This window comes from Hipposideros armiger, unplaced genomic scaffold (assembly GCF_001890085.2).
Source record: "Hipposideros armiger isolate ML-2016 unplaced genomic scaffold, ASM189008v1 scaffold_264, whole genome shotgun sequence".
In the NCBI taxonomy this organism is placed as follows: Eukaryota; Metazoa; Chordata; class Mammalia; order Chiroptera; family Hipposideridae; genus Hipposideros; species Hipposideros armiger.
In genome coordinates this window covers 1756877-1766821 of record NW_017731614.1, presented here as the reverse complement: position 1 = coordinate 1766821, position 9945 = coordinate 1756877, and the positions used below count along the sequence as shown (strand labels likewise).

The 9945-nt window shown below is 56.4% G+C and overlaps 1 protein-coding gene across 2 annotated transcripts in view; it reads right to left on the bottom strand.

The window, feature by feature from the left end:
* DRG2 (developmentally regulated GTP binding protein 2) overlaps positions 1-9945 on the bottom strand; it is a 21618-nt gene continuing 11673 nt past the window's right edge. Inside the window, exons 5-13 of one of the 2 annotated variants that reach the window (XM_019656738.1) lie at positions 9183-9273; positions 8421-8493; positions 8206-8296; positions 7229-7326; positions 6729-6805; positions 5346-5434; positions 4555-4613; positions 1185-1238; positions 1-836 (exon numbers count right to left, since the gene is read on the bottom strand). In XM_019656738.1, coding sequence (XP_019512283.1) covers positions 750-836; positions 1185-1238; positions 4555-4613; positions 5346-5434; positions 6729-6805; positions 7229-7326; positions 8206-8296; positions 8421-8493; positions 9183-9273 — 719 coding nt within the window. In that variant the 3' untranslated portion in view covers positions 1-749. Of the gene's footprint in view, positions 837-1184; positions 1239-4554; positions 4683-5345; positions 5435-6728; positions 6806-7228; positions 7327-8205; positions 8297-8420; positions 8494-9182; positions 9274-9945 lie in introns of those variants that run through there. The other variant, XM_019656739.1, reaches the window with a different exon arrangement.

Here is a 9945-nt window from a genome sequence, read left to right as displayed (position 1 = left end):
TCAGTTTGAACCGAATTGTTTTCATTCTTTATTTCAGAGAGAGGTGAGAAGAGGGGGCTTAGAGAGAAAATAGAAAACCCAAACTCCAAAGCCCCCACCCCAGGTGTCTGCACAGGGCCTGGGAGCAGAGGCTTTAAGCTGGGGAGGAGCTGCCCTGGGAGGGGGTGGCACTTCAGGACCCGTCAGGTTGTGGAGGGCATGAGCTCGGCCTTTAAAGCTGTTGACCTCTAGTTTCCATCACAGGCAGCCCAGGGCAGGGAGGGGGTTAGGGGTTTTTGCCCTGGGAGGCCCCTGAGTACCTTGAAGCAGCAGAAACTGAGGCCAACATGCCCAACAGTAACAACCACCTCTAGGGACGCAGGCAGGCTCAGCTCCCCACCCCAGCACCAAGCAAGCCAGCTGCATCCGGGCCTGGCTGGGGAGTAAGGGGGCAGTTTGCTCCCTCAATGTCCGAAGAGGGTTGGAGGTAGGGTACAGGCCCTGGGTTCTAAATTCAGAACCCCTACCTGAGGGGCCAGTCTCAAGGAAAATGCCCCAAGCCCAGCCTAAGTCCCCCAACCTTGTCCCTCTGTCCCACATATGCTTCATCATTTGCCTACTGGAAAAACTTCAGGAAAAAGCAGACTTGAGAGACCCCCTTCCTGGAGTATGTGTATTTGTATTTTTCCTGTTGGGGCTTTGGTGTATCCCACTGGCTTCAACTCCCCATGAAGACAGCGTGGCTGGGCAGGTGGCCCGAGCCCAGGTCACTACTTCTTAACGATCTGGATGACATCCTCATGCTCCATGGTGTGGGTCAGGCCCACCCGCTGCGGGCTGTACTTGGTGCTAGTGCCCTGGGAAAAGAACAGGGTAGAGGGGCCGCATCAGTCTCAGCACTGAGCAAGGCCAAGGCTGATGGAGCTATCACTGGAGGGAGGTGGGGGGTGGGAATGCCAGAGTCTAAAGAGGGGGTCCCAGCACCAGCAAATGCCACAGGCGTCAGACGGTAGGACTGCCCAGTGGTCTGACCATGCCTGGACCCCACAGATGGAGATGTGTTCAGTTTGGGACGGTATGCTCACCTTGTGGAGTGGGACACACACTCTAGGGAAACCACACAGAACAGTGTAGATGCCTTGTTCCTACCTAGCCCAGGAGTGGTGTTGGGTATGACCCCGGCCGGCCTCCCACTCAAGACTCACCCACACCAGCGCGTACTTGAACTGGCTGGCGAGCGACCGGTGGATGCGGTGGCACTAAAGGGAGACAGAGTGAGACAGTGAGATGAGGTTCCACCCACCTACACCACCAAGCCTTGGGCACATGCCAAGTAGTAACTCCCAAGGTGGGTGCTCAAACAGCATGGTTTTCTGGCAAGGAATGCCACCTACTCAATCCACACACGGCCTCACATTCATGGCTGCACGCTGTTCTCAGGCTCCCACTTCCAGGTCTGCCCAAGGGCTGTGGTGCCATGAGGAATGTTCTCACAGCCACTGGAGGGAGGTCTGGACCTGGCTGTCAGTAGCCCTCTGCCCACTTTGCCTGAATAACAGGCCTGACAGATGCTCCTTCAGACGGGCGACGGTGGTTTCAGGACACCACCTCCGCTGGAGTCACCATGCTTGGTCACTGACTCCCACACACCTGCTGTTCACAGCTGTGACCTGGAGCCTCCCACACATCACATTATCCACCCCCTACCCGCAGGACAGCCTACATCCTTTAGCACTCCTGGGGACGAAGGTCGTGGGAATCCCATACTGTCAGGAGCCAGAGGAGGCAGTCCTGGTGGGACAGCCAGCTCTCCCCCTGGGAGTGTTGGAGCCCTGGGTGCGTGGCGCCCGATGGGCACAGTGGAGGTGGGGTAGGGGGAAGACGGTGCCCACAGCCTTACAGGCCCAGGTCAGAGACCAAATGCCTCAGCCCAGCTTCTGTGGGGACAGGGGCACATGTCAGGCCTGCAGGAACATTTCCCAAGGAACCACCCTGATCTGGGCCTCCTCTGGGCAACCAAGGATGCCACCGCCATGGCAGAGAGGATGCTGCTGCCAATGACAAGCACAGAGACCCACACCATCAGTTCCAACACTCGCTGTTTTCTAGACCAGAGAATGCAATCTGATGGCCCAGAGGTCTGCTCTGGCCTGCAAATGGGTTTGAAGTTTTATTCAGCGTGCCCAACAAAAAAATTAAACCCACTGGCAGTTTGCAAAGCAGGGTCACACAGTCACTGGGATTCTCTGGGGACCGAGAGCTTTGGGAGCACTGGGCTGGCGCTTACGCTCTAAGGAAGATTGGGAAGGTGTTTTCCAGTCTGTCACAGCCCCCCCCCCCCCGCCACCATGTCCTAGTGTATCTGACATGAAGTGTTATCAGTAGAGCCATTTACCATGGAGCGTGCTCTATGGTTCTCACGGAGGAGGAGTTCTCTATGCTTGTGTCTCCAGCAATGGGGGAGAATGGAAGGTCGTTGAAGGCCATGTTTTCTATATGGGAGAGCACACTGTTTGGGGATGGGAGACAACTGCTTCCCAGAGTACACTGTGCCTCTCACTCCTGAGAGCCCTGCACGGTCCTCTCTGCCTCTGGGGCTCATGGCCCCTGACCCTTTTGCAGGCAAGACCTTATAAGCTCTCACTGAAGACATACCAGGGCCTGGGATGGGTGTATTACAACAGCCTTGGGGCGGGGGGCTTAGTTACCCCCAGATAAGAACACTGAGGCATGAGGAGGCTGACAGTATAGGGAGCTAGGGTATTACCCCAGGTCTGCCTGGCTCCAACACCTATCTGGGTCCTCAACTTTGGGTCTCTGTTGTCAGCATCCTGGCAGGCCTTTACATATATTCCATGGCACCTGGGACAGGTGGGCGTCCCAGGAGGGGGGTTAGTGGGGAGGCGGTGGCCACTGAAGAGGATGCCTTCCTAGGACAGAGTCCAGGCTCTGGAGCAAGGCCCACAAGGCCCCTCTCCACCCTGCCAGCCTCGCCTCACCTGCTGCTTGTGACCCTCCATGCCAGCTGGTAGCAAACAGCCAGCAGTCCCCACATTTGCTCCTGCCTCTGGGCCTGTGCATGTTATTCCCAGTGCCTAGAATGCCCTCCTGCCCCTGGTATCTCCTGCTTTTCTCCCCCAGTGTGGCTGAAGCCCCACAACCTCTTGCATAAGCAGCAGAGGGCCTGAGGTGCAGGGTAACCCCAGGGTAACCACATGTGGGTACCTGTTATGGCCTGCTAGACCCCAGCAGGAGACACTGCGGTCCCAGGGGACAGGGACTCCCACACAAAGCTCTTTGGAGTGATCTAAGGGATCTGGTAGAGTAATCTCCAGTTTCCTTGGCTTCCACCTGGAGAGTAGGCCAAGCCCTGTTTGTATCGGCATTTCCAGGTTGGCAGAGGCCTCAGGCTGGGCTTACCAAATGAACGAAAGAATGCATGAGACCCACCCACTGTCAACAGTACAGATCCTGAGAAGTGAGCTAGAGGAAAACAAAAGCCCAAGAAGATGGCAGTGGGAGCTGGAGCATCATCCCGGGCTCTTGGGCCATCACCTGCTCCTGCAGGGCCCACGGTGCCTTCTGAAAAAGATGGCACAGGGACACATTCACAGGGCACAGGGGGACCCGTGCCTCTGACAGAGCTCCAGACACAGAAACGTATGCCTCCTCTCCCAGACTCAGGCTCTGCCCAGGGCCCCCAGCTTCAGGGCCTTTGCTCACCTGGTCCCCCTGCCTGGAGGGCTTCCCCTACTGCTGCTCTCAGTCAGGTCTTGCATGGTCTACAGGCCCACTCAGGCCACTTCCTCCGAGACCTCCTAGCCTCTCTGTGTAGACGCGGTGCCATTCCTCCCCATTCAATGTCCTCTTCCTTCCCTGCATTCACTTTGATGTGTGACTGCTTAGCTCTAGGATTGGGTGGTCTGGCATCTGTTGACCCCAAAGGACCCCAGTTCTGGTGGGAACTGGGGCTACTTTGTTGATGGTCAGTGAAGGGTGTTGAGTGCGGGAAGCATTGGAAGCCACCCCCAGGCTGGGGGTGGGATGTGGGGGCAGGAAGGGGCAGGCCACACTGGGGGCTGAATGGGGCCTGGGGCATGGGAGGTGGCATCTCTGAACCCCAGGCCAGCAAGGGGGAGACACGACTTGGAATGGACGCAGGGGTCCCCTGAGACACAGGAGTCTCCTTGAGAGAATGCCTCAATGGCCCTGAGGAGCCTGCAGCACTGGGATGTGACAGGACAGCGAGGATCACTACTCCTAGGCGTCTACCACGCACCAGGCAGCATGCTGGGTGCTTTACATGCCCGACCTCATTCATTGCCACCCCCTATCTACAGTAGGTGGGCAGCACCATTCCTGTCTTACAGAAGAATGAAGGCTCAACGTGCAGCTAGGAAGGGTGGTCAGGACACATCCCAGGTCTAACACCAACTCTGCCACTGCAGCCTGTATCATCCAAGTCAAAGGAGGGCCAGGAGAACTTCAGGCAGGACTCCCGCACCCCACACCGTACCCTCAAAGGAGACAGCGAGTTCCCTGAGCCCCTCGTCTAGGCAGGTCTCGTTAACTCACCACATGCTCCACGGAGGCGCCTTTCCGGAGGATTATGGCATCTGTGAAGTCTGGCCTCTCTGCACAGGTAAAGATGGGGGGCGGGGGTCAACCACAGTCACAGCACCATACTGCCATGGGGTTCCTTTCTACAGGAAACAGAGGTCCTTCCAGTCTCCAGCCTTTGGCTAACCTTTCCCCCCTTATTTGGCACACCCTTACTATAGAGCCCCATAAAGTCTTCTACAACCTTGACTTTAACACAGAAAATCAAAATAAATCCAAGTCGAGGATTCAAACTGCCCACAATCCAGTCAGCCATGAGAGTCCTGAGACGAGCCACGGGAGCATCTGGGTTGAACTGGCAAGATGTGATAGCTACAGGCATCCAGTCAGAGGCAGCCACATCTCTCCCCTTGCTTACAAGGTCAAGGTCAATGAAAATTGCCAGAACTCAGCAGCTAGGTCCCTGAGTATGTAAGGCTCTTGTGCATTCAGTTGCCTAAAGTGCTGATGTGAGGCCTGTCACTGCTAGGGGAGATCAAGACGGGGCTACTGCTGTAGCCGGTAGGGAACTCCAGAGCAGCCTTCAATCCACTACCTCCCACCCCGCCAGGGCACCCTGAAGACCTTGGCAATCTTTGCCATGAGGGCTCAGGCTGTGGTCTCTACCAGCCTGGGGTAGGGGGCAGCGCCGGTTCTGAGATGGGAGAAAAGCTGACACGTCTAAGCTGGGCCATGGGCACAGTGTGGCAGCCCTCGAGGGAGGGTGGAGCTCAGCTGTTGCTTGGGCTGCATGCTGCCCGACTCACGTCCTCTCTTCTTGGTGTAGATGCAGGTCAGGGCCAAGTACTCCCAAAGCATTTCAAGCAAGTAGTCCAGGTTTAGCTTCATGCCGCAGCTGCCGGGAAGGAAGGCGGCCAGTCAGAGGAGCCCCATGGGCCAGAGGACAGGAGTCCCCGCTTCCTCACTGTTGCAGAGACAACTTCCATCCGGCTGGGCACAGGCACCAAGGCCAGTGTGGCCCAGCTGGCACCTGTGGGGAACCCAGCCTGTAGTTCTGATGGTGGTCTGACAATTCAGCTGCCAACGCCTGTAGTCAGCAATCATGATCACACCCAGTAGAGCATAGTGGTCTCTCCTGGGGATCACAGGTGCTCTCTGTGGAGGGCACATGGCATCTATAATTGACATGAATGCCTGCAAGTTTGGCTTCCCTCCTGGTACCTGCTGTGTGGAGACTGGTGAGGGACTTTGATGGGATTGTGGTCAGAGGACGACAATCTAGAGTTCACCCCTCCTGAGAGGTGGGAGCGGGTGCCAAATGGCCCAAGGCTGCCCAGCAGGGATTTCATTGATGGGGGAGCCCGAGCGGGTGTCCTGCCCTCCACAGAGCTGTTGTAAGCATGAGCAGGTAAAGGTGCTCTCATGCCCTTAAGACAGGCATGTCCTCAGGCCGCCCCTGAAGGGAGCCTGGGATGCAGCAGGAGGTGAGGAGCTGGCTCTCTGCTGCCCTTTGCGGCAGCTGGAAATGCCTAGGAAACGGTCCTTGTGCTTGGGTCCAGGACCCTCACCCATCATTTGTACCAGTCACCCCTTCTTGGTCCCTGAGCATCTCCCTCCCTACAAGCCAAGCCTCAGAAGCTCCAGAGCACCTTGTTTGAACTGGGAAACCAGCAAAATGGAGCACACAAGCAGTCTGCCTCAAAAAAGGAACCCCGCAGCGATGACGGGAAGTGAACAAACAGCTATCAGTCAGAGTACAGGCAGCACCCCCAAAACCTCCCCCTGAAGGGCAGAGAGCAGGCGGCCAAGGATGGCTCTGCCAGCTTAAGGACTCCAGTTCCCTTTTCCCCCTGCTCTGTGGTGACACAGCCACATCTTACAGAGCATCAAGAACACTGGCTTACACCCTGTGGCTTTCTGGGGGACCGAGGTTAACTTCTAATTTATAAAGCCTCTTAACTATTCCTAACCATTTACCTTGATGGACAAAATCCTTCTGTTTTCTTAACCAGGACCCACCTCACATCACCCACTGTCCGTGTCAATTTAGAATGGGACTGAGCCAAGATCACCAGCAGTTGGGAGGGTCTCCTCTGCCCTGAGCTGTTCTGTGGAGGCTTTGCCTGGCCAAGGTGGCTGGGGGGGCTTCATTGCTGGGCTCACACACAGAAATGATGGCAGAGCCTCACCTGATGACCACACTATTGGGTTTCCGGGCCAGGCGGTCTACTTCTTCCATTGAGATCTGGTCAATTTTGTTATAAACCTGGGATTGAAAGGTGGAGGTGGGTGTTGGGGAAGGAAAGGAACAAAGGAGTACAGGACAAGGGCCCTCAGCAGCCACAGCCCTGCCCGTGGTTCCTTCTGCATGCGGTAGCACAGGGTGCGGACGCTAAGTGTCCTTCCTCCCCTGTTGTCTCAACAACGAGGAAAGGCTGAAGGGGCCTAGGCCGCTAGCCTCCCCAGAGGACAGGCTGGGCTGGAACCCGTGTTAAGCGAGACATGCACACGTATGCAAGACTCAAGGAACAACTGGGGTAGAGAGGAGGGTGGAGACAGTTCCGGGCTCTTTCTGCTCCTTGCAGAAGCCTATCTCCCATCAGGGTCCAGGCAGCTCAGGAAATGGGGCCGGGGACAAGGGCTCCCCTCCCTCAGGATGCCCGAGGGGCAGGGGTCTGGTGCCACTTACATACAAGCAGGGCATGTATACCCGGTTGCCCACGATCACGTCGATGAACTCGTCTGGTGAACAGTCCTCTCGGAAGAGCACTTCTGCATTGAAGATCTCTGAGGGGCTCAGATTAAGGGCAAACTGTGTGCCAGCAGCTTCTTGTGCCCAATCAGATGAGGGCCTGAAGCAGCCGATCAGGAAATATGCTGCTGAAAGGGACCTTCGAGGTCATCTGCTTGTGAGGTTTTACAAGATTTTAAAGTTTTGGGAGCCCCCTTATTTTTCTTTTCAAAACGAACCACAATATGTAAAAGTTTCAACCATAATTTAAATCTTTGCTGTTAGGCAAGAAAACCTACTTGCCAGAATCCCCACAGCACCTCAGTGGAACCCCAGATCTCAGTGCTTGGAGCACTCTCTGAAAGCTTTGGGCTAAATCAGCTTCCCCCCACGCAGAACGTTCCTCTGCTTATATACCTCCAGTGATGAGAGAGAGCCTCACCACCTTGCTAGGCGGCCGGTCCCACCGTGAGTTCTCCCTATGCTGAGCTCCACTCTGCCGCTGGGACCCTGTCCTGTTCCCCTCCCCCGCAACCCTAACAATACTTTAGCAATGTGGGCACAGGCCCCTGGTTCTCCCTGAGGCTTCTCCAGGCCAGGAGGCCCTGGTCCCTGGGGACTGCTTCCCTTAACATCTCGTCTTTCCTCCAGATGTGACTGGCTGCCATAGCACCTAGTAGTCAGCAAGGAGCAAGGAAGCCACTGTTGACTGCATGGCTGTGGGCCAGCCGGCTGAAGCTTAGTGAGCAGGGACAAAGGAGACACGAATGCCTCATGTCAATGGCTGCGGCTTTCCTGGAGCCTGCTTGGGTTGATCCAGGGAGGCTTGGGGTGGTCTGCTGTCACCCTGGGCCACAGGGCCTCCCGGCCCGGGTTGTCCCTCCCCTGCCCTGGAGGCTGTGGGCCCTCCCTCACCACTCTTTCAGCAAGGATACTGTACTCATGTAGGATCAGCTGCACCAGCTTTTCTGAGCACTGGGTCAGCGTGACTGTCGAGTTAAAAGAAATGCCACCACCTTTCTTGGGCTGGAGGAAGGGGAAGGGAGAGATGCCGATGAAGGGGCAGCTGCAATCGCCTGGGTGCCTCAGCCACTGGCTGACAAAGTCCCAAACCTGCCCACACCACAGCCCAAAGATGACGGGGCCTCACCTTGAAGTAGATGTTGGGTTTGTGCTTGTTGAGGCGGATGCCCACCGACTCCAACTCCTTCTCCAGCAGAGACCTGGGCAGAGCCCCCACAAGCCTTCACAGGTGCACAGAGGCACGCTGCACAGCTTCCATGGTAAACAGGAAGCCTCTGCTCACCCAGACCAACGCCCTCCTCTACTCGCCCCTGGCAACTGGGAACGTTCCTTCCCAATAACCCAGAGCTGCAGAGGAGCAGCTGGACCCTCTCCCTAGTCCAGGGCAGACCAGTCAGGTCTGTGGTCAGTGGGCAGGGGCAGGCCTGGTGTGCCCCTCAGCTGTCAGATCAGCAGGTCTGTGGGCAGTGGGCAGGGGCAGGCCTAGTGTGCCCCTCAGCTGGCAGACTGGGCCATGAACAGGCTGCTGTTGCTTGGGACTGGGCTCCTGGCAGGTTCTGGGCGGCGACTGGAGCAATAGGACTCCGCAGGTAGGGGCCAGAGCCAAAGCCAGGCCGTGCTCCTCGGGCCCTGGACAGCCTGTGCTGCCTGGGAGCTACTGCTACAAGCTTCGGCTTCATGCAAGCTGCTTGGAAAGGACGCGCGAGGCTGAGTGCACTGGGTTTGGCCTGTGGATGGTCCTGCCACTAATTCCATGTGACAGGGCCAAGTACCCCTCAGACCACCCACCGTGAGCTCCAGGACACATCTGCTGGAGCCAAGGTGTCCCAGTGCCATGCCCGGGGGCCTCCCCAGACCTGTCAGCCTGCCCCCACCCCACCCTGCAGACCTCTGCACCTCTCCCTTGGTGGCATCCAGCATCATGATGACGACATCAGCAGTGCGTGCCACAGCAATCACCTGCCGGCCACGTCCTTTCCCTGTACAGGTAGAAGGAATGTTATACAGTGACACAGGTAAGACACGTGTGACCCCCACCCAGCCCACAGTGCCCCAGACGCTAGTCCTTTACAGGCCCGCCATGGTGTGCCATGTGACACCTCTGGGATTTTTTGGGCATTTTTCTTTCTTTTCTTTTCTTTTTTTTTTTTTTTTTAATAAATATTCTCCTTTTAATGGCTTTTTTTTTTTTAATTGGGTAACTGTTTTTTCCAGGATCCATCAGCTCTAAGTCAAGTCGTCCTTCAATCTAGTTGTGGAAGGCGCAGCTCAGCTCCAAATCCAGTCGTCATTTTCAATCTACTTGCAAGGGAGATGCAGCCCACCATCCCATGCGGGAATCGAACCGGCAACCTTGTTGTTAAGAGCACCCACTCTAACCAACTGAGCCATCCGGCCGCCACAGGCAGCTCAGCAGCAGTTCAGTTCAAGTTTTTGTCTCCCATCTAGCTGGGGAGGGCACAGCTCACTGGCCCCTGTGGGAATTGAACTGGAAACCCTGTTGCTCAGAGAACACACTCTAACCAACTGAGTCACCCGGCTGGCCCTGGCATTTTTCTTTAATCCAGATGCTGTCTTACTTGTGGATACTTGTCTTAGAAGGAAATCCGCCATTACCACATTAGGAGCAATGACGTTTCCTGCCCCCCCCG